Source organism: Vanessa cardui, chromosome 3 (assembly GCF_905220365.1).
Source record: "Vanessa cardui chromosome 3, ilVanCard2.1, whole genome shotgun sequence".
Taxonomy (NCBI): Eukaryota; Metazoa; Arthropoda; class Insecta; order Lepidoptera; family Nymphalidae; genus Vanessa; species Vanessa cardui.
In genome coordinates this window covers 2,154,655-2,177,503 of record NC_061125.1, presented here as the reverse complement: position 1 = coordinate 2,177,503, position 22,849 = coordinate 2,154,655, and the positions used below count along the sequence as shown (strand labels likewise).

The window sequence follows — 22,849 nt, the reverse complement described above, 5'->3', positions numbered from 1 at the left end:
CGCGACATATCGGAAAGACTTTTGTTAACAGTGCGAAATATACGCTACCTAAACCGATCAACGACATAACCACAACCTGATAAAAAAACATAAAGCGAAAACATTATAATAGTCACCCTTACTCATGGAAGTAATATATATTATACGTATAAAAAAGTATAAGTAGTATATATTACTTCCATGCCCTTACTATAGCAGTAACGAGACCTCATGAACCATGCTTACAAGTTACATGACCTCCGTCCTCCTCCATTGCATCGGTAAATTCGATATTTGATTGAACTAAATAACTATTAATTCTAAATTAATAGTATTAAATTTTTTTTTTAAAGAATGAAATTACTTTTATACGATTGCATTTTTAATAATTATCTATTAATTCAAGAATGTACTTATTTTATCTGTTTAACAACGAATGACAGAGCAGGCGACAGTTTGCCTTAACGTTTGTTTTTAAAAGTGGAATTGGTGTTGTACGATAGTTTGTTATTTATTTTAATTACAAAATGAGGAGAACGTATAGGTCAAAAAAAGAAACCGGAGGCTGTTTAGATCCTCGAGATGTTATACTTGCAATGGACTCTAAGAGTTCTGTATTTGATGCTTTTTACATCAATAATATTAAACAAACCAAACGGGATCTATCCATAGGCCCTTCCGTACAAAATGCAGCATCAAATAGAGTTCGTAAAAGGAAATACGTGAAAAGACTTAAAGAACAAGAACCTGTTATAAGAGAATCAAGTTCAACATCTGCGTTTCTAACTCCGGATAAATCTTTTCGTGTCAATAAAGCGCCAGATTTATTTGATCAACTTCTGAACTCAACCATTGAGGGACCGAAAGTGGAAACAATTCAAAATATTTCCAGTGGGACTATACCGTGAGTACTTGCAGTTCAATTTATATCTTACGATGGGAAATAACATAAATCTAGGAATTTTTTTTTAAATTAAAATAAATTTTATTTTAATTTGTACAAGATGGGACGAATAGTCAAATACAAGTCTTAATTACAATACATCCTTTAAAATATTTTTTGTTTTTAAAGTTTAGAAACTATGGACTAAAATCCTTATCTTAGTTATAGAGAAAATATTTGGAAAAATAACTAAACATTAGTTTATGTTTTTAATACCGTCTAGACAGGTGGATGTTAGTATTATCATCCAGTAAGCTTCATAGCTCCTTGTCACATAATATAAACGAGTACAGTTGAAAAAAATACAGCATTAAACTTCTTAAATGTTTGTTCATCTCAATAAGTATGTCAAAGGTAATATTAACAATAATTTACTAAACTAAATTATATTTCAAGGAAAGGAAGAACATATTGCAAACACAAATCATTAAAAAAGCAAAAAATTAATTACTCTAGCGGTGACAGTACAGGTATTATATCTTACAATTAAAATAAATCTGTAAGTATTTAAATACTTAACTAATAAATCTATGTATTTTTTAGACTCTGAAAAAGAAAACTCCACTCAAAGCATAAAATATAACACAACACAAAATACTTCAGATGTTCTAAGTCATAAGTTGTTGATAGAAAAAGAGTATGCAAAAAGCCCACAGTGTGATGAATCTATAGCAGAAATAGTTAATAATCTATCTCTATTTAAGGACTCCAAAGAAAATATATCCACAAGCCCTAGAGGTCTATCTACAAAATCAAGACATTCTTGTCTAGTTGAAAACAAACAGAATTCTCCTTTATGTAGTACTCCATTTCTTGAGAAATACAGAGGCAAATCCATTTATAATTTTTCACCTATATCTATAAATCTAAATGATAGTCCTAATAGTATAAATATAACAGAAGAAAATCTTCAAAATAATAAAGAAGATAGTAGTGTTATTCTTGTAAAAGATGAAATAGTACCTGAATTTGAAAATGTTGAAGAAATTAAACAATATAGCTTTAATGAAAACAAACAAAAGACTGTGAATGATAATAATGAATCTTGTTTAATGCAATCTCCTCAACTAACTAAAGCTACTCATAATACTTTAGCTGAACCAAATTATTTACTTGAAACAACGGAAGTAGAACCATTTTTAGGATTTTCAAACAGTGAAATTCCTAATAGTATGAGACTAAAATCAATTTGTAGTAAATTTAATCAATTAGAAAAAGATATAACAATTATAAATGCACCTCTTGAAGTAGGCAATGTTTCTAACTCAAGTTTAAATGAAACTGAAATAAAAATAGGTAGTGTTAGAGAATTAATTGAAAATAATGCAAGCACTGAACAAATTAGTCCTTCTAACTCCAATTTGGAAAGTGAAGAAAATGGATCTCTTTATGATACATGTAATAGCGAAGACTTTGATGATGAAGAAATATACAATAAACAAGCCATAGTTATAATAGAAAGACTGAATGATTCCATTTTAAAGAAATACTATGATAAAATGCCAGCTTTTTCTGATCACAGTTTAAATGAAACAAATCCTAGTCTGTCTGATGATCCTTATAGTGATGAATATGCCAGTCTAGACGAAACAAAATCAGAGAGTGACAATGATACATATAGACAAAAAAGCATTTTACAGGAAGACAGTTCGAGTAAAGAAATGGATGAGCAAGGCTTACATAGTGACAATAGCTCAGATAGTAATAAGCCTGAAGAGGAAGTTTTTATGAGCTTTGTAACAACAAGAAGACGTAATGAAGTAACAAATGATTCATTCATATTCAGTTTAGATAACTCTACGACAAGTGGTAGCAGTGGTGATATAGATAAGACTGTACTTAGTAAAAATATTATTGAATGTGTTCAAGAAAATGATGTAACTCTCGTGGAAAATGGGCCAGTAGGTACTAATGCAGAATTTCAGAATATCTCTTGTAATAATTTAACTACAAAGGAAGAAATTGATGTTACTAAAAAGGATACTGAAACTGAATTCATTTCTTCATCAAGAAATAATTGTATATCAATAAGGAATGGCAGCATCAATAGGCCATCTTTTAAAACAAGGAAAAGCTCAAATTCACCAACTATTAAAAGAAGGGTATCTCTCAAAACAAACGTAAATATAGATTCTGGTTTAATCAATAAAAATATTATGACAAGAAGAAGTTCGAGGTTAAATAGAGGTAGTATGGATGTAAGAAAATCCTCTTTGAAGACTGAAGAAATATGTCCTAAGAATAGAACAGAATCAACATCAAGAGACTTAACATTAAGTAATGTTACCATGAGTGATGTGAAACAAGGAATAGTCTTACAGCCGGGAAAACGATGGGAAAGATCCTTAAGTATATACAGAAGAATGACCACAATTGCTGATCATTTTGATCACTCAATATTGGATGATGAACCTTTGAATATTAAAGGCAGGAAATATCGTCAAAGTGTGATCAGTACCATGGAAATGCAGGATCTAAAAGGTATAATTGTATGCAGATTCCATTATATTTTATAAAAGTTAATTGCTGTAGAAAAAAGGTTTAAATCTTATTAATTTAAAAAAAAATTACTATGATTTGACATCATCAGTCAAAGTTTCAGTGTAATGTCAGGTTCTCATTTTTGTCTCATGTTTAATTAATATTTTTCTATGATTTATTGATTTTTTAGGGTTCCGTACGTCTGAATACAAAAACGGAACCCTTATAGGATCACTCGTGTGTCTGTCCGTCCGTCGCTTACAGTCCTCCATCTCCGAATCTATTAGACCGATTAAGTTGAAATTTGGTACACATATCAATTCCTGTAACCCAAATACAGAGGTGTGACGTGAGCAGATGAAATCTGTATATGGGGGGTCATTTTTGGGGGGAAGGGGAAAATTAAAAAAAAAAAATCTTAAAACTGCATCGTGTGGCATATCAAATGAAAGGTCTTGTTGAGAAGATCTTAAATGTATTTTTGTTGTAATTTTAAAATAAATAGTTTCCAAGTTATTCAAGAAAATAGACGAAAATTGACCATTCCCCCCCCCTTATCTCCGAAACTACTGAACCTAAAATTTTGAAAAAAATACAAAAAATAGTTTTCTCCTTATAGATTATAGGAAAACCTATAAGAAGTCCATGATATTAAAAAAACATGGTAAATCACTCAATATTGTGCGTACCAACTTACATTTGCAGGTGGAATGTGTGGGAGAACATATTTTTAACTCCAATGTTAAGTTTTGTTGAATCGGTTTTTAGATGAATATTTAATGAAAAAAATAAGCCCACAAATAACATCGTACGGAACCCTCTTCACGCGAGTTAAACTCGCACTTGTCCCTTTTTTACAATGAATTCAATATTAAATTACAGGTTCACTACACAATGAATCAATTAATAGTCGCAGAAGCACATTTGTGTCTAAACCTAGCAGATCTACTATTAGGATTGTAAGGGTAAGAAAGTCCGTATTTTTTGTTTTTAGTAGGTATTTTGTTTTTGTTTGTATAAATAAAATATTTTCTTTTAGGATTCCGACACTTCCAGGGCTAGCCTATGCTCCACCTCCGTTTTTGAAGAATCGCAAGGTAATCAACTTCAATTTGAATCTATTAGCGTAATATAATAATCTTTTAAAGTCGACATTAGTGTACACTTAGATATTTCTCTATGAGTTATTTTATGGTAATCGAAAAAACATGTTTGACTCTTTTAAGCAATAATAATAATTTTACGAAATAGTAAGAAAAAAAAGAAGTATACCTCTAAATATTATTACTTCTGACTGTTCTTTCATAAACCGAAGAAATATTTTTTCAAAAGCTAACGGTCATAATGTTTATTTATTTTAAATAAATTATAATGAACATTGATAGCATATATTTATGGTCACATATGTGTAACACAAAGTACTATGGGATTAAGTATATTAATTATTAAGATCTATGTCAACTGCGTTTATATTGTATTTAGCTAACTCCGATTAATAAAATGTAAATTACAAATTATATTCATAGAAGTATTTAGTAGGATTTTTTTAGATATACGGGCAACACTGACACGAAATTGAAATATAAGTTGTAGCATCTGGTTTTTGTCGTCTGTGCTAAATTCATTCACGGAAGCAGACGCTATAGTAGTGTCGCTGCCATTGTAATTCATTTTTATTTTTTGTTATTAACAAGTTATCTCTGTAAATTAACTTTAAGCAGTGATTTTAATAGCTACTATTGAGAATCAATAGTAGGACATTTTCATAAAGTGCTAATACTTGACTCGGACATTTTGACTGCCATTTGTTATCCCTAACGGGATAATAGCTTGGTTCTGCGCCTTTGTTCATCTAAAGTGTCGAAAGCAGAGTGCATGCATCTTTCTCTGCAATACACAGGTTAGATATTACATTAAATTAAATTTTTAAGACATGTTATTGTTCGCTTGCGTGGTTTCACCGATTCTACGTAACGCGATTACTCATAGGGAAAGTTCGTCATTCACTTCCTAGTATGTCATTACGGAGAATCGAATGCATCCATGTTGTTTGTTATTTCAGGATTTTTGACCGAAGACTGTGATGATACGATTGTTGAGTTATCAAAACTCTCGATTGCCGACTCGGAACACGAGGTCACGGTATTAGAAAAATTTCATGATACGTCGAATCGTTTTGCGACCGCGCGCGATTACGTCTTGCGACGCTGCAATCAAACAGACGTTATACTGTTTGATGAATGCTATCCAGATACGTGAGTACTCTCCTTTGTTTGTTTAATTATCATATTAACTGTGCATGTATGTAGCACTATGTTATTGTGAGAAACGTTTATGTTACACAGTTTACTAGGTCAAGTCAAAAGCAAGATGGTGGATTTAGTGAGAACACATGTTATTTTTCTTTTTAATTATTACAAAATGTTTTTGTACACTTTGTCTAATTTGTTTGTCTTACAATAAACACAGTATCTCATCAATATAAAAAAAATATCAAAGAATTATTCAAATATTGCTTAATGTGTCATTAGGATTGATTAATTAATTAGCTTTTGTAATAGAATTGCTAATACCCTCAGTGCCTAATTAGTCTTTCAATTTTAACCATAAATAATTGTTTTAATGTAAATAAAAAATCTGTTGTTTTGCGTATTGTTTTCACCCAAGTTTAATTGTTGTGTTTGAATAACGAAATACTATTATAATGACTTCAAAATGAATGAAATGAAAAAGGAATGAATTGAAAAAGGCATGTAATTCTATTACTTGTGTCTGTTTTTTCATTATTTTATGTAAATGTAGTGTTAACATTATAATTACTGTTCATCAATTTCCATAATATATAATAAGGTGTTACATGTATGAGTGCATTGCATACATTTGTATATAGGGGATCATAATAAAAATAATATGTATAATTAAATAACTTCATATACTATTTTTCTATTATGTTGATACATAATATTTATGTAATAAAAAACTAATTAAATTAACAAAACATAATGTAGTATTTTGTTTATTCACAGAGTCCTGAAGAATTGCCGCAAGATCGGCGAGGGTGTATATGGGGAGGTATTCCTGTGGCGAGCAGGAGATGGCAGAGCTCGTGTTCTAAAAATTGTTCCTATAGCTGGCAACATCAAGGTCAATGGAGAAAATCAAAAGGACTACCACGAAATTATATCTGAGATTGTGATTGCTATGTGAGTAATATTTGCTTTAGATACTAATATTGACTTACATATGACTCATTAAGAAATTTATGAAATAACTATTTACATATTTATTTTATATGTTATGAAATCACCCCACACTATATAATAGTAAAATTTAAAAGCTGAATATTTTATAAAGAGAAAATAAGTTGTTTTTCAATATTCAAAACAAAATATATACATCACAACAAAACAAAACAGTTTACCTTAAAGGTTTTTGTTATGATGTTACACAAATGTTTATTTCGCTTTATGTGTTTTTCAGTTTAGAAATAATTAACAAACAATATTGTTTAATTTGTTATTATGATATTGAAATAGTTTTCTGGAATTATTTTAACACAAGGATTAAATTTATTGGGGATAAGATTATAAGTCGAATTGGTCAGTTTCCAATATCAATTGAGATGTAGGGAATGTAAATATTACTTGAATACTAGAAGTGAGAAGTAAATTCTGCTCTCTCTCTTTCTGTTATAATTCCTACACCCAATTCAATTTATAGTAGGAATAAATATAAACATATCCTTGGTTTATATATATAAACCCTGACATATGTATATATATTGCAATTTATGATACCTCACTAACTAAATAATAAAAATATATTGAAATATTTTGAGTTCATTTTAATAATTCTTTACAACAGCATTTGTTTAAGATAAATGTTGCTGCAAATCTTGTTATCTCTAGTATAAAAAAATGTTTATCTTTATTGCATTACAAACAGATGGCAATCTCTCAATACTCTTAAAAGAACAAAGAATTCCATGATATGGTCATTCAACCTGATCACTTGTCTGTCTCTGGCAGTTGTCCCAATTTCAATTACAAGTATTGTAATATATATCTCGTAGTTAAGTATCTTCCTATTGATATTACCAACTGATCTTTTTCAATTATTCTGTAGAAAATTTATCAGATTGAGACCCTAGTTTAAACATATCTGCTAATTCTCTTGTTAGATAATTAAAAATGTAATTATGATTTTGTAAAATATTGCCGTCTCTTAATAAGTGTGGAGTTTAAAGATAGGAAGTCTTATTTGTATCTAATAATATTTCGTTAGTGTACTTTGGCAACAGTTTTGTTCCTTACTTTGATGGTTTAAAATTGTATCTTTGTAACCAAAACAAATTGGAGAGCGTCCAAATTATCATAAAAACATAGCAACATTGAAAGATTTCAGCAATATTATAGTAATCTAATAATATCTCTTATATTTCTAGGGAATTGAGCGGACTGCGCGCTCCTATAGCAGAAATTGAAAAACATTTTAATGAGGGGAAGAGTATCGAAACTTTGGATTTACATTCTGTAGAGAATGCTACAGATGTTTTTAATGAGGTCAGCTTATATCTATTTGTTTCATCAATCCATAACATACTAACAGAATGATATAACTTAATTATCAACAAATATAATTTTACTAATAATTGTATCAATAAATCTTGATCAAATTAATATTTGTCATCTTTATTATGTTAGTATCTAATTTATAAGGACTGCTATCTTTACCTGTTATGACAAGATAAAATTGTTATTTAAATGTTTTGTGGTGAAAAAACGTAAATAATATACAACAAACAAAACCAGTACACATACAATTAACATGCATTTTAATGAATCATTCATTGACATTGCTATCTACTGATTGTCGGCATATTAAAGTTATTACATGATAAGAAATATAGGGCAGACAGATCACAACACCTTATCTATACAAATTTGCAAATTTAATTTATGACAGTTATATTTCTACATACTCAAGGTAAAATTTTTATTCATTAAACATTTAATGCGGTCATAATATCGTCTGTTTTAATTGTTTGGGACAGATCAAAACGATTAGAACTCTCCAAATTTGGTTACTATTTTATTATTTTTTATCAATTACTCAGTACTTACAAATTACATTGATTGTATCATAAAACATAGTACAGTATGTATAGACACTGCATGTACTTTCATCAGTAATTTGAACAACAACACAGCATTTCATCACAAGCCCGCCCACCACTATACAATACTTACCCACTCATTATTAAAAGTAAGTCATAGTCGCGTAGTTGTCTATCTGTTGAAGATAAGATACTTTACCGATAAGGAAAATAATTTCAATGTCTCAAAACAAAATAAAGTAATTCTGCAATTTATTCAATAATAAAGAATTGAATTTTATACTAAAAAGTTAATTAAAAAAAATATTATGACTGAATGAAGAATTGATTCTAACTATTTCTATTAAGTATGATTGTTTTTAAGCAACAGAATTAAAGAGAATAAATGATCTTGTCAGAATAGAGCTAAGTCACAGTAAAATTGTCTTAGATCAGCAATTGCATGAATTGATAATTGGATTCTGTAATTATCTATCTCATGCTCATTTTTATAATAATCTGATACTATGACGATGCAATTTAAACTACATTAGGCAGATAGGTTAACATATATTAATACAACAACAACAGCCTGTAAATTCCCACTGCTGGGCTAAAGGCCTCCTCTCCCTTTTGAGGAGAAGGTTTGGAACATGTTCACCACGCTGTTCCATCGCGGATTGGTGGAATACACATGTGCCAGAATTTCTATGAAATTTGTCACATGCAGGTTTCCTCACGATGTTTTCCTTCACCGCTGAGCACAAGATGAATTATAAGCACATGAATCAGCGGTGCTTGCCTGGGCTTGAACCCGCAATCATCGGTTAAGATACACGCGGTCTAACCACTGGGCCATCTCGACTCATATATTAATAATTTATGGTTAATTTATCAATTTTCCAGGTTTTAGCCGTTCGTTGTGTTTACGGTAGCTATCCATCCCGTCTTCTCGACCTTTGGGATCTGTATGACGAGTGCAAGGGGTCGGAGAACGACAACCCAGCCATCTTGCCAGTTGACCAGCAATATATTGTACTAGAGTTGGCCAACGCTGGTCAAGACTTGGAGAGCTATCAATTCAACAACGCTGAACAAGCGTATGCACTATTTAAACAGGTTAGCAATAATTATTCTTTTAGTGTGCCTGTCTTAGCTTTAACTGTTTTTTTTATATTATATTTTTTGTTTTATTGAATTAAACAAACTCATTAGTCTAATAATGTCTAACACCAATATGTTTCTAAATGATAGCAATCAAAAGAGATTCAGTGAATTGTATGTTGTAATATATAAAAATATGCTTGAAGATCATTTACTAATCATAGTTTTATAAAACTGTTTATATTTTGGTTTATTGAAACTTTTTTAACTCCTTTAATGTTTTCAATGTTAATAACATTTGTTGTAAATAGACAAGTTAAGTTATAATATGATATTCAAAATATGATTAAGATTTAAATTAACATACAAACATAAAAGCCATTTTTAGTAACTAAATAGTTTATAATACATAAAAGTTTATGTATAAGAAAGAAATCAATAATCTATTTCAATCACAAGAGGAAATTAAATAATTTTAAATCATTTTTTTCATTACTCGAGATCTTGGATTATCTATATTGTATTTTGAATGTTGTTGAAATATTATAATATCAGAATTTTGGAACTACAATAGTGTTCTATCATATCTAATGATATATCAATCAAGATATGTGCATAAAATATAACCGCATAATAAGCCAGTCACATACTATATGTAAATCTGAAGTTTGTATATTGTTATGCCTTGATTGTATTGTATAATACCAAATTTATGGATATGTCAAAAATCTTAGTTTAAACTTATTAATATTAATATAATTGTATTGTTTAATTTTTTTTTATTAGTCTTGTGTTCGTTTTTGTATGTTGTTTCTTTTTTTTTTTCAGCATTTTTGTCTGCATGAACTGATGTCTGATGTTTTTAGTGAGGACTTCTTCGGATGATGAGTGATTATCTAGTGTCAAGTTTCGTATCCTTGACTAGATTTTCACTTATCCTCTGCGGTTGTCGCGCCTGCTTTTTTGTTGCGAGTTTTCTTTTTTTTTTATTATAATTAATTGACAGTGTTGCATGATTTTCTTAATGTATTATTATAGTTCTGTTTTATAATGATACAAGATTCCATAGATGATAAAAAAGCGTGGAGTTAATACCTGTTGACTTCCAAGCAGTATATATTAATTTAAATAATTGTATTTAACAAACTTGACTTTGTATTTTTTTAAAAATTGAAAAATAGTAACTACTGATTTTCTTGCCGGTTCTTCTCGGTAGAATCTACTTTCCGAACCGGTGGTAGCTTCACTTATGTAAAATGACGATTCAAAAGTGCTTGTAAAAGCTTACTTGTATAAAGTTTAAAAAATGATTTATTTCAACTAAAAAAGTTATATTATTCATCATTAGGAAAAGTTTCATTAATTGTTTGTTTATTATTATCTGTGATATAGGAAAATTAATTTGTGATAATCTAACAAAAAGTATATTAGCCAATAATCTATATTAATATTATGTTTTAGGTCGCATTTGGTCTAGCTGTTGCCGAGGAGGCATATCAATTCGAACATCGCGATTTGCACTGGGGTAACGTGCTCATATCACCTACTGATCAGAAGGTAATTAATGCATCATTTTAATTATTACGTAAATTTAATTTTGTTCGTCTTATTCATAGTTGATTACTCATCACATACGTACAACTCGTATGAATCAACTGTGCACTTCTCTGGAATGCGACCCCTCTCCCGCGGCGCCCCGCATTCGCCTTTAGAGCTCAGTAGCGATAGCATCAACAACGAAACAACGACAGCCTGTAAATTCCCACTGCTGGGCTAAAGGCCTCCTCTCCCTTTGAGGAGAAGGTTTGGAACATAATCCACCACGCTGTTCCAATGCGGGTTGGTGGAATACACATGTGGCAGAATTTCTATGAAATTTGTCACATGCAGGTTTCCTCACGATGTTTTCCTTCACCGCTGAGCACGAGATGAATTATAAAGACAAATTAAGCACATGAATCAGCGGTGCTTGCCTGGGTTTGAACCCGCAATCATCGGTTAAGATGCACGCGTTCTAACCACTGGGCCATCTCGACTCGCGATAGCATCATTGTTAATAAATACAAAAATGATCCAAGACTATGAAAAATGTCACCGCAATGAAAAATCTAGCGTCCACTTGCCGTTTTTTTTTTTATTGTTAAGCTGTAATATCATATCGGTACATATATATATATTTAATTAGAAAACTTCGTGACTAAAATGACCTAGTATTATGACGCCTTATCATAAAAACGACACTTTATGAACATAAAAAAAAATTATAATTTGTATATTTTTTATATAATTCTCATTTTTTGCAAGCGATATCATTCTAATGACGTCACAGAGCGAGGTGCACAGTTAATTCGTACGAGTTGTAGTTACTGACTAAAAGCTAATAAATTGGTAATTCATCAGGGCTTCTTAGCATAATAATAAGACTTTTACTTACCTTAGCCTTCATTTGTGTCTTCAAAATTCAAAATAAGTCAATAAAATTTACAATATAAATTCTTGTCAAACAATGAGGAGTGTCGATTACTCCTCGTTGTTATACAAGGAGTTCTGAAATACCTATTAAAGTTATATAGTTATATAATGTAAATGAAACCATGTTTTAATTATACATACATCAGTTTCAAGACTTTACACATCTGGGAGTAACAGAGGTATGGTAGTTGGCTTTCTACACTTTCGAATTTTTCATTTGCAATGAACAAATGTAAAGCTTCCGTTCCGATACACAGTGCATTAATATGTAATAGGCTATTTGAAAATGCAAAAATAAATTGTGAATTATTGTAATCAGTGTATGTTATGAGTTTAAAAATGGTTATTTACGAACGAAACTTGAAAATAATACTCAATTTATTCAGAAATCAATAAATAAAAATGCATTTTTTTCCAACGTTTGTCGTGACACAAAACGCTCCTGATTGGCCGGGCTTATGATGAAGTCACTTTCTTGTAAACTTTGCTTTTCTACTATATGTACCACAGATTAAAATACAGCAAAGCGACGTCACCGACCCCATTGCAGCGCCATATTGTCCAAGTAGCGTTTTCACGCGTTATTTAAATATGGAATTTTTGATATGATATTTTTCGGCAAATATGTACTAGAAATAAAAAAATCAACTTTTACTGGGTTCCTTAACCTCTACTTAATAATATAAAATTGATTTTAAAAACCAGTCAAATAGCCTATTTTGAAATACAACAACAACAACAGCCTGTAAATTCCCACTGCTGGGCTAAAGGCCTCCTCAACCTTTGAGGAGAAGGTTTTTGGAACATATTCCACCACGCTGTTCCAATGCGGGCTGGTGGAATACACATGTGGTAGAATTTCTATGAAATTTGTCACATGCAGGTTTCCTTACGATGTTTTCCTTCACCGCTGAGCACGAGATGAATTATAAAGACAAATTAAGCACATGAATCAGCGGTGCTGCGGCCAGCGGTTAGAACGCGTGCATCTTAACCACTGGGCCATCTCGACTCTTTTATATAAGAGTTATGAAATATATGATAACCAATCTACTGAGTGACATGGCGGGTGCGTGGTTTTCAGTTCGCGACGTTCGTGGTGCGCGGGCGCGCGTACCGCGTGGCGCGGCGCGGCGTGGCGGCGGCCGTCATCGACTACTCGCTGTCGCGCGCGGCGCTGCGGCTGCCGGCCGGCGGGCGCGCCGAGCTCTACAACGACCTGGCCGCCGACGACGGGCTCTTCGACGCCGTGGGCGACTACCAGTTTGAGGTCTACCGCCTCATGAGGGAGAAGCTCGGGTTTGTGTCGCGGGACTGCACACCACTATTTCAAAAAAAAAAAAAATCAAAATTCAAAGTATACTTTATTCAAGTAGGCTTTTACAAGCACTTTTGACGTACGTACACACGTCACATATCATATGAACATAGTGTTACATATTGAGAACATATGACCTTGAACTTAAATCATTACAATCTATATTCGTATTATAAATGACATAACTCTCTCTCTCAACTCTGCCTGTCTGTCTGCCTGTTGCTCTTTAACTATCAAACCAATGAACCGAGATGAGATTTGTTATGAAGTAAACTAGAACTTCATGCAAGGACATTGGCTTCTTTTTGCCTAACACATGACCAACCAACCGCGTGTGAAGCTGCGGGTACAACTAGTAATACCATAAATTATTATTAGTAGTACTTCCTTGGAAATAAGCTAGCTATTTTTCAGGAAGCGTTAATATATAGTGTTTCTTTTTTTATACTTCCATTAAATCTTGATAGGAGTTGATGTCAATAAATTGTCACCTGGTTGAAAATGCCTTGATATTAATCGTAGTGTTTTGTTACAGTAACGATTGGAAGAACTTTGAACCATACACAAACATCCTCTGGCTGCATTACACTGTGGATAAAATGATAACGGCCCTTCGTTACACGAGGACTAACACTAAGATACACAAACACTACATTGCCAAGCTGAAGGAAATAAAGAATCGAATCCTGGACTACGGCAGTGCGGTCCAATACGTTCTCACCGACAACGAATTGTAAACGAATTATATTATTCTAGATGAACGAAATTAACCTCATTCGTAATTTAAATGTATTTTTCATGTTTAATAATTCAAAATGGGTGACATTACACTAAGCACTATTTGCGATTGTTATAAAAATATTCCTGACATAAAGAATTGCATTATTATTAATGTATATAGAAATATTTGCTTTGATAAATTTGTTGATGTAGTTGACATTAAAGGGGTTATTTATGAGATTGTTATCGCATTCATACACATTCAGCAGAGAGGGGCCTTCTTAAATAAGGTAGTGCCTTTCAAACATAAATACATATACTATATACTAATTTGTTGTTTTATTTCTTAATCGAAACCGTTATATTATTTAAATTTGCCCGTAAACACAAGTGTTACGCCGTCAAGAAATATTAAATGATCATTATATCATATTGGCTTATATATCAGAGCTCATAAAAGTATTTGTTTGGATTGTGCAATGCATCGCATTACATCGTTATGAAGACAAAAAGTTACATCCTCAATATTTTCAAAGCTTTGTATTTTTGATATGTGTGTCAGGCTTTGTGCAGTATATTTGTTTCATTAACTAGTGAAGATTTGACTCAAAAGTCTCATGAAAAGGGCTAATTTGACAAACACACCGTCTGTTATGTTTGTAGTGGCACCCGTCCTCCAAAGCGGAAGATATCAATACTATGTTAGGCGATAGAATACCCGACGAGCAGGTAGTGCCTACCTAGACGGTCTTTCACAAAATCACAACACCAATTATTTATATTAAAAAATAGTATACATCTGATCGTAGATTTATTTCAACTATAAAACTAGTATGATAAAAATAACCTAATAATGCGTGCCTATCTACCTCAATAATAAATCTGGACAATAAAAAAATAGAAACTTTTTAATGACACTTACAAAGTTAGGTCACTCGACAACGGAATTGCAGTTAAAAGCTAGTATTACTTTTTTTTGCTAACAGTGCTGCTTTAATTAAAATGTACAAGTTACCGTTTTATTTTATTTCATTTACCTCAGATATATATAAAGCGCGTAATATAAAGCTTTGTTATAATATTATATTAGTAGCAATAACAACGCTTTACTCTAATTTCAACGGTATTTTACAATTCCAATCGCACATACCAAGTTCGCTAAGAATGATTAGTATGTTATTTTAATATACCTCTAAGTATGTCTATATTACTATTTTAATAAGCATAACTCATACGTTCCATTAGTTAAATAGCATCGTGTAAGACGTTTCACACAAGGCTTAGAAAATAATATGGTTTCTTTCTTATGTGGCTTTAAAAGTAGTTTCAATTCTAATAAAGTAAAGTAATAAATTGTAAATTTCCTAAAGTTGGACCACGAGTAGGGATGCTTTGGATCTTATTCCACGCTGCTTGCATACCATGTATCAATACAGGATGGTGGATGCATATGAGTATGTGACACAATCGTTTCCATCGCATGCAGGTTAACTATTTATATTTATTTGTACTACATACACGACAGTCGGGTTATAAATAAAATAAGCATTCCTTAAAATAATTCCCATCCCTTCTCTGGGTTTGAACCTATAATTTTCAATTTATATTTCCGTCCACTAGACCATCTCGACTCAGTTTTAGGATACAATAATACATCATGTATTGATTATAATATAAAATAAACATCTTTTCAGCAATAAACGTTATTGTTGATGATCCATTGTTCCTTTTTATTATATTAATAACTAAACATTTATGAAAACGAGCCCTTATTCGTCAAATATTTAGGTAATGTTAAGAATTTTGAGTAGGCTTTTCGTGTTTACGTTATACTTTCTGTATTCTTACTTCTCTGTGGTACAATTTTAGTCGCCTTTTTAATCTGTTACAATTAATACCTTTGCCTCACTATGAAAAATCCCTTTAAAAAAGCTAGTGTCAAATTATTACACGAAATTATCAATCGTTTTCGCACATTATTTGCCAAATGCTAGTTTACTTACAATAATATACATTTAAAATAACAGCAACAAGGCGACGCTTTTATCTATTATAATAAGAGTTAATAATTTATGTTTTAACTGTGTCTTAGTGTTATACATAATTATAATTTTTAAAAAAAGCTTATCGTGTACGGAAATTTATGTATTTCCCATTTTTTGATTTCACTTTATATATTTAAAATGCAGGCTAGCAACGATTCACTATCAGGTATGTAATGACATGAATTATAAAGAAATATATTTACAAAGACACTGCCCTTTTTGTATCGTATTGTTTGTTTTAGTTCTAACACCAAATATAAGTGGATCGCCAGCTGTTCTCTTAACTCCTGGACGTACAAGAAACATCGCTCAAGATATGGAAGCATTAAGGCTTTCTAGACAAGACAATCCATATCTCCAGGTATATCTATAAACTATACATTCATATATAAAATTACCTGCTTTTAATAAGTTATAATTGTTTATGTAACAATTACAGCAAGTTATGGCAAGCAGAGAGAGTTTAATCGAAAGTCATGCGGAGGAATGTGAGTCGGATGATACAATTCTAATGTCACAGGTAAGATATATTTATTTAAAATTCATTGTAAACTTTGTGACTTGAGCCCCAACTGTACTAAACATGCATATGACCTTTATATAATGTATGTTTTACTTGTTATGTCACTTTTTATTGCTCATTCTTCTCATTTTCATACAGAGAAAAGAATAAATTCATTATTTATATGATGAAAAATTAAATTAGAGTACAAATTACAATGAAAACAAACTAGTTAGTATTATAGTATGAGAGAAAAATATTCCTATTGGTGAAATAAAATAGTGTGCTTCCCTGTCTTAATTAAAGGATGATATTATTAATATGTAAGTTATTATATATATATATATATATATATATATAGTTAATTTTTACTGATAAGACATGAATTTAAATTGTAACTATTTGTTACGAAGCTTCGTAAAAAATATATGAAGTTTGTTGATGTTATCACAAAAAAAAAATATAACTTTGTATTTTTCTTTTGTGATAACAGTTCTATTTTTATTTATTCATGGTAAATTTTATCAAATATTGAAATTCTTTCTGTGATAATTTCAGGAGTTTGGTAGTGCAGCTTTAGACTTCGTCGAGGATGATCCCATGACTCTTAAGGAGGTCCACGAACACTTAATAAGATCACCACCACCAACAAGTTGCTGGCCACACGGTATCCTTGCCTCATTTTATTGCTTCTTTTAAATTTTTTATGCCAGTGTTAACAAAGTCAGACTAATCGTAATTATTATCCTTTTAATGACTTTAATACTAGTTCAGAGTTATTCAAATAATGTTTTAAATTAACTTAAATTTACTGAAGTATAATTGTGCTCTGATGCTACAAGATCCAAAAACCCTTACTTTTGTTAATCTGTTACCATTGTTACCAACATATATTAACTGTTCAGAAACAGTAAACATGGTTCTGATATCATTGCTATTAGTAATGTTGAGATTATGCTGTTTTGGTATAATTAATAATTATTATATATATGTACAGTGTACTCAAAACATGCCTTGGCTCTTTTAGTAACAGATCACAGAATTAATGAAACATTTAATAACATTGTAGTTTTTTCTTTAAATGATTAATTTGATGGTATTTTCGTGTCAAATTAAGAAATTTATAGTTGTAAAAAATTAATTGTGATTAACATTTTGAAATAAAACTAAAGGTATGTAGAGCATTAATAGTAGGCTGTATTTAAAAGACTTCCTTGCTTTTGTTTTTAATGTCGCTAACTTTCATCACGATGAAACTGTATAAAATGTATTAACAAATTAACTTGTTCCCGCTGCTTGGATGAAGACTCACTGTCGTACCGCGCCTCCAGTGCGTTCGACTTCGCTGACACACCCGTCTCGTATAGTGCTTACTCGGTCAATTCCCAGGAAAAGGTTACTAACTTATGTGTCATCCGGTGATGTTTGCATTTGTCTCGTTTGTAGCTTTGCATGTCTCGGTGTTGGGTGACTGTTGTTAGTATGTGTGTAGATTGTTGTATGTTATTATGTATATTGTGTGTATTATTTTATATTTAAGAAAAAAAATTAGTTATAATTTTGCATACATAGACAAAACTTAGCAATTGATGGTTAAGATTTTTTCTAGTTTTTTTATTCTTTTTTATTTGTAGGAATAATTGAGTAATTTTCTATGTACAAAAGTAGACAAGAAATCAATGAGAATAGGTTTATATTTTATATATAATATGTACACACTGCACAGTTGTTTTAAAAAGAAAGAAATTAGTTTAACAAAAGAAATAATGTAAACTAAATCTGTAGTAAGTGCTATATAGCAACTTTTCACGAATGTAAATAATTATTTTAGGTATATTATTATTTTAATTCCTTTATATAATATTAGTAAAGTTAACACATAAAGAAATCTTACTCTTATTAATTGTGTATTAAAATATGTTTATTTAGGAGTTGTTACCATCACGTTCCCCTCGCCGCGGCACCAGGAGTGAAGAATCGAAGAACAATAACACACCTAGTCGACCTCGGTCTTCCAGATCGGTTTCCCCGAGGTCACATGACCTGACCCTGTGTGGCCGTCCTTTGTCATTACCGGGTGGGTAGCTGAAGTCATTTCCATGATAATTTTTTTTGAGTTAAAATATGCGCGTTTAGGGTATTTTCGGTTAAAAAATCTTATTACTTTGCTTCACCAACACGCTCAAGGAAAAGGTGTATCTGTAATCATGAATAAGATTTTTCACAGTTGGTTGTATATAAAAAAAAATTATTTAATCCAAATAATTTATATATCAATGTTTTAATAATACATTTTAATATATAAATGTATATATTGCATACATAAATTATTCAATTTATTTTTAGACATATAAAAATTATAATAACTTAAATGAAATAATTACATAAATAATTAAAAAAATATTTTTATAAAAAAAAAAAAATATAGTCTTAAGCAGTCGCATATGCTGTAACATCTGTGGTAACGATAACATCAAATTATCTCGGAATATTGTGTCGGTATTTGAATAACAACCGGCACCGCGCTCTCATTGGTTAATTCAAAAAAGCGCGCGATTTCCCGTTGCACACTTCCGTCTCTTTTCAAGATGTCACTAAACATAAACGCTACCGGTTTTTATTTTTATGTCCGAGGCCGAGAAAAAAGACAAAGGCTGTTTGACATTCAGCCTCTTGATATTTTTTCATATTCCATTCAGTGAATAATTTCCGTAACAGCCAGTAAAGCGTGTCCTCCAGTGAAGGTTTTTATTTTGCTTCCGATATTTGGTTATTTAATGGTGATTATCATTCTATCTTGTTTTTATGATGATTGTGTAAATTTTGAGGCTAGTTCAATCGACTGCGTCTTATATATATATCCCTTTCATATATTCAAATCGCAAAGAATCTGTATTATCTTATTTAAATTCAAATTCATCAGCCAACAACAACATGTGCAGCCTGTAAATTTCCTATTGTTGTTGGGCTTTCTCTCCCTTTGAGAGGTTTCCAAACTTCTCCCACGCATTTCCAAAGTGGATTGTTGTATGCCCATGTTGTGCTATTTCGTTGAAATTAGATACATTTTCCTCATATTTTCAATAAGTTTGATGATAAAAACAATTCTCAAAATAACCGACAAAATTTCAACTTATATTTCAGGCGAAAGTCATCTCCGTACCGCACTCAGTAAAAAACCAAATGCGCAACAGACGGACAAGTTTTCCATATTGCAACACCCGAGGCCCCTGCGACGGCCCCACGCCAACCGACGTGACGAGGACAGCGTTAAACTGGTCCAAGACTGCGACAAGTAAGGCAAGTCACGTTATAATAACAGGATCATTCTAGCCATGCAACATACTTCACCTTGCTGCAATACATGAGCAAGTTATGTTGGAATACAACAGCAATGCAAGAGTCTTGTAAATCCTTGCGGTGCGATGTCCTTGGTTAAGGATTGTTGGGTAAAAACTGCGAGTTGGTATTTATGCTCGATACATTTGTGCAAGAAAATATTATCCTCTATGCACTATTCTCGCTCGCAATAAATTACATTGCGTATATTATTATAAAGAATATTGTGAAGTTCGTGTATTGAACCTTCGTTCTATTGGCGGTTTAATGAATTTTGTAGATGCTTGCTTTTAATGGTGCCCTTATTTTATAATGAAGTTACGTTGGTATTTTAGTATATTTTTTATTATACTAACGTATAAACATTTATTTTTATCTTTTGTTAAATATAAAATTATAATGTTTAATATTATTAAGTATTATTTCTGAAAAATTTTAGGCGCATTAATTATATGTAATTCCATTAAATATCGAGAGAGAATTAAATGATAATTAAGTATTAACATAAATATATTAAATTAATTTATTAAAACAAAAAATAAAATAAAATAAAAATACGTGATATTAAATTAAAGAAAGCTTGTAGGAAAGTAGACAATCTATGTTATTTGTTATGGCAACTTTTTGGCATTTTAGTGTGCTGCGTCATTGAGATCTTTACTTATAGAGAGAAAGAAGGTGGAATGTGTTACATAGATAACAAAAAAAATAAATAAAATTATATTAATTATGTACGCCATGTGTTCAATATTACCTTTGACATGTTTTTTTTTTTTTAGTTTAGAAAACGATGGTGTGAAAATTTAACAAAAGTTTGACGTTAATATTGCAGTACAAACAGATACACACTTATTTAATTAAAAAAAATCAAAAATCGAATACCAATGCTCATAATATTTATAATGTTTTTTTTTTTTAAGAAAGTGTTTCCCACAAAATTCAAACATAACAGTATTATAATAGTGAAATGGCTGAATCACGATCTTTTAAATAGAAGGAATTGATAATCTTTTTAAGAATTGTATAAAACTATAAAAAAAGCATAAGTATTTTTAATGAATATTAGTATTGTCATAATTATTATGTGTATATTATTATGTATTACTGAAAATGTGTTTCAATATTGTATGTTTTAAATATATAACGGATTGGAAGCCAATGGGGTAGTGTATTTAATGTTACAACACATTCCTAAATGCTCATCCTAGTATTAATTCCTAATGTAGTCAATGCGTAGTTATCGATATTCGAGTAATTTCGACTTAGTGTTGCCAGATTTTTATAGCAAAAAATATATTTACTAGTGATGCGATACTGGTATCGATATTTTTTACAATTTAATATCTTATTGATTGATTTAATTTTTTTATAATATATCAATTACGTTTAGTCAATTATTTCACAAATATTTTTATTGGTTTTCTTTTAGAATATTTTTTAAATTGTTTTTAATAAAAACTAGCAAAGCATATAATATTTAAGTATATAAAAGTGTTTTTTTTCTTTGTTATAGTATATTTTTTTTTTTAAGACGGTTCATAATTTTTGGGTCTTAAATTGTCAAGGGGCCGCCTTGTCAGAAGCATTAGTGATTACACCTGGGTTTTCCTATGTGATTATTATTTATAATACATTTAGTTAAATGTTTAAAGATTTCAATATTATTTCTTTACTAATTTGTTGAATAAAAATCCGATATATATTTTTATGTAAGATATACTATATAGTAGTTCTTACTATTTTCCTTTTATTGAAATAGGTTGAATAAATATTTTACTTCGTACATTATGTATATTCTTTAAAAACGTTCAATATTCGTGCTAATAGTGATAAGGCTAAAAGATTATTCCGTTTTGTAAATTAAATATGTATAAGGTAGTTTTAAAACTTACTTATATATTACATAAAGAGACCATTAAATATGTATAATATTAAATCTTACATTATATAAATAATAATAGGTGTCGCCATTTATTTTTAATTTTATAAATTTTATTTTTACGTACCTCAATATTCCAAAGTTATTACAAATTTAATCTTTTTTTATTTTTAAATATTTAGTAACTTTAATTTATAAAGGTTTTACTAAGTTGTTAAATTGGAAATATTTGAAGTTAAACTTCTTCGACGAGTAATTTTTTAAGGTCAACGACTGTAAGTCTTTTTCGTAAAAAAAGGTTTTACTCTTCACGTGTACTGGGTTGCACGCGCTTTTTTTTAACTAACCTATAGTCAAAGACCACAGACAACCTATAGGGTGATCACGCGAGCTTAAATGCGCTGAGACGCTGAGAATGTTGTGTTGTTTTATCTTTATGAATGTTAAGTTGATTTAAATACTCATTAGCGTTAAGAAAATCGTTGTAGGAATTTCGTAGATTAAAAATGAAAGCACAAATATATTGTAGTTGACACTAAATTAAAAAAATGGACCGTGGATTTTTATTGATTTTGAAATATCTGTTTAATGAGTTTTTGATAAGTATAATCGAATTTGTTAATTAACATGCGATATTAATAATAAACAAATGAAGTATTGTAAAGTTCATATTCTTCTTTGTAAAATTTAAAGTCTCAAATTATGTAGTTTTAAAACCTCCACCATTTTGTAATTTTTTCTGTTGTTTGTTCCAATTATACATCGTTAAAATCGTGTCTTGTTCCATCGCTGGTCGATGTTTTAATAATATTGATATTTGATTGTGTATGGAAATAAAATATTAACTGGAGATATTGTTGTTTTTTTTAAATCCTTTATTTGGTTACGCTGCTACAAAGCGATATCTACGCTTTTAATTTTCGTCTAATACTACTGAATTTAAGTGTTCTGATATAACTTTCTTTTGGGATG

The 22,849-nt window shown here is 30.5% G+C and overlaps 2 protein-coding genes across 2 annotated transcripts; both read left to right on the top strand.

The window, feature by feature from the left end:
* Positions 1 to 478: 478 nt before the first annotated feature.
* Positions 479 to 14,442, top strand: LOC124543600. Its single transcript, XM_047121849.1, has 12 exons — positions 479 to 883; positions 1,319 to 1,392; positions 1,466 to 3,403; positions 4,286 to 4,368; positions 4,443 to 4,500; positions 5,466 to 5,658; positions 6,430 to 6,606; positions 7,848 to 7,965; positions 9,405 to 9,617; positions 11,064 to 11,159; positions 13,159 to 13,373; positions 13,928 to 14,442. Exons 1-12 carry the CDS (start codon positions 507 to 509, stop codon positions 14,127 to 14,129), a joined length of 3,744 nt encoding a protein of 1,247 aa, XP_046977805.1. The 5' UTR covers positions 479 to 506; the 3' UTR covers positions 14,130 to 14,442.
* A 1,590-nt stretch (positions 14,443 to 16,032) lies between these two features.
* Positions 16,033 to 22,729, top strand: LOC124543771. The gene is made up of 7 exons (XM_047122071.1): positions 16,033 to 16,323; positions 16,400 to 16,518; positions 16,597 to 16,677; positions 17,218 to 17,326; positions 17,966 to 18,054; positions 18,589 to 18,736; positions 19,804 to 22,729. The coding sequence occupies exons 1-7, from the start codon at positions 16,296 to 16,298 to the stop codon at positions 19,956 to 19,958; spliced, it is 729 nt and encodes a 242-aa protein (XP_046978027.1). The 5' UTR covers positions 16,033 to 16,295; the 3' UTR covers positions 19,959 to 22,729.
* The last annotated feature ends 120 nt before the right edge of the window (positions 22,730 to 22,849 follow it).

Coding starts and splice junctions, on each gene's coding strand:
- LOC124543600 (XM_047121849.1), top strand. CDS start 507: ATGAGGAGAACGTATAGGTCAAAAAAAGAAACCGGAGGCTGTTTAGAT. Junction 9,618..11,063: donor CGTATGCACTATTTAAACAG/GTTAGCAATAAT, acceptor ATTATGTTTTAG/GTCGCATTTGGTCTAGCTGT. Junction 13,374..13,927: donor CTCATGAGGGAGAAGCTCGG/GTTTGTGTCGCG, acceptor GTTTTGTTACAG/TAACGATTGGAAGAACTTTG.
- LOC124543771 (XM_047122071.1), top strand. CDS start 16,296: ATGCAGGCTAGCAACGATTCACTATCAG. Junction 16,324..16,399: donor TAGCAACGATTCACTATCAG/GTATGTAATGAC, acceptor TGTTTGTTTTAG/TTCTAACACCAAATATAAGT. Junction 17,327..17,965: donor AACAAGTTGCTGGCCACACG/GTATCCTTGCCT, acceptor GCTTGGATGAAG/ACTCACTGTCGTACCGCGCC.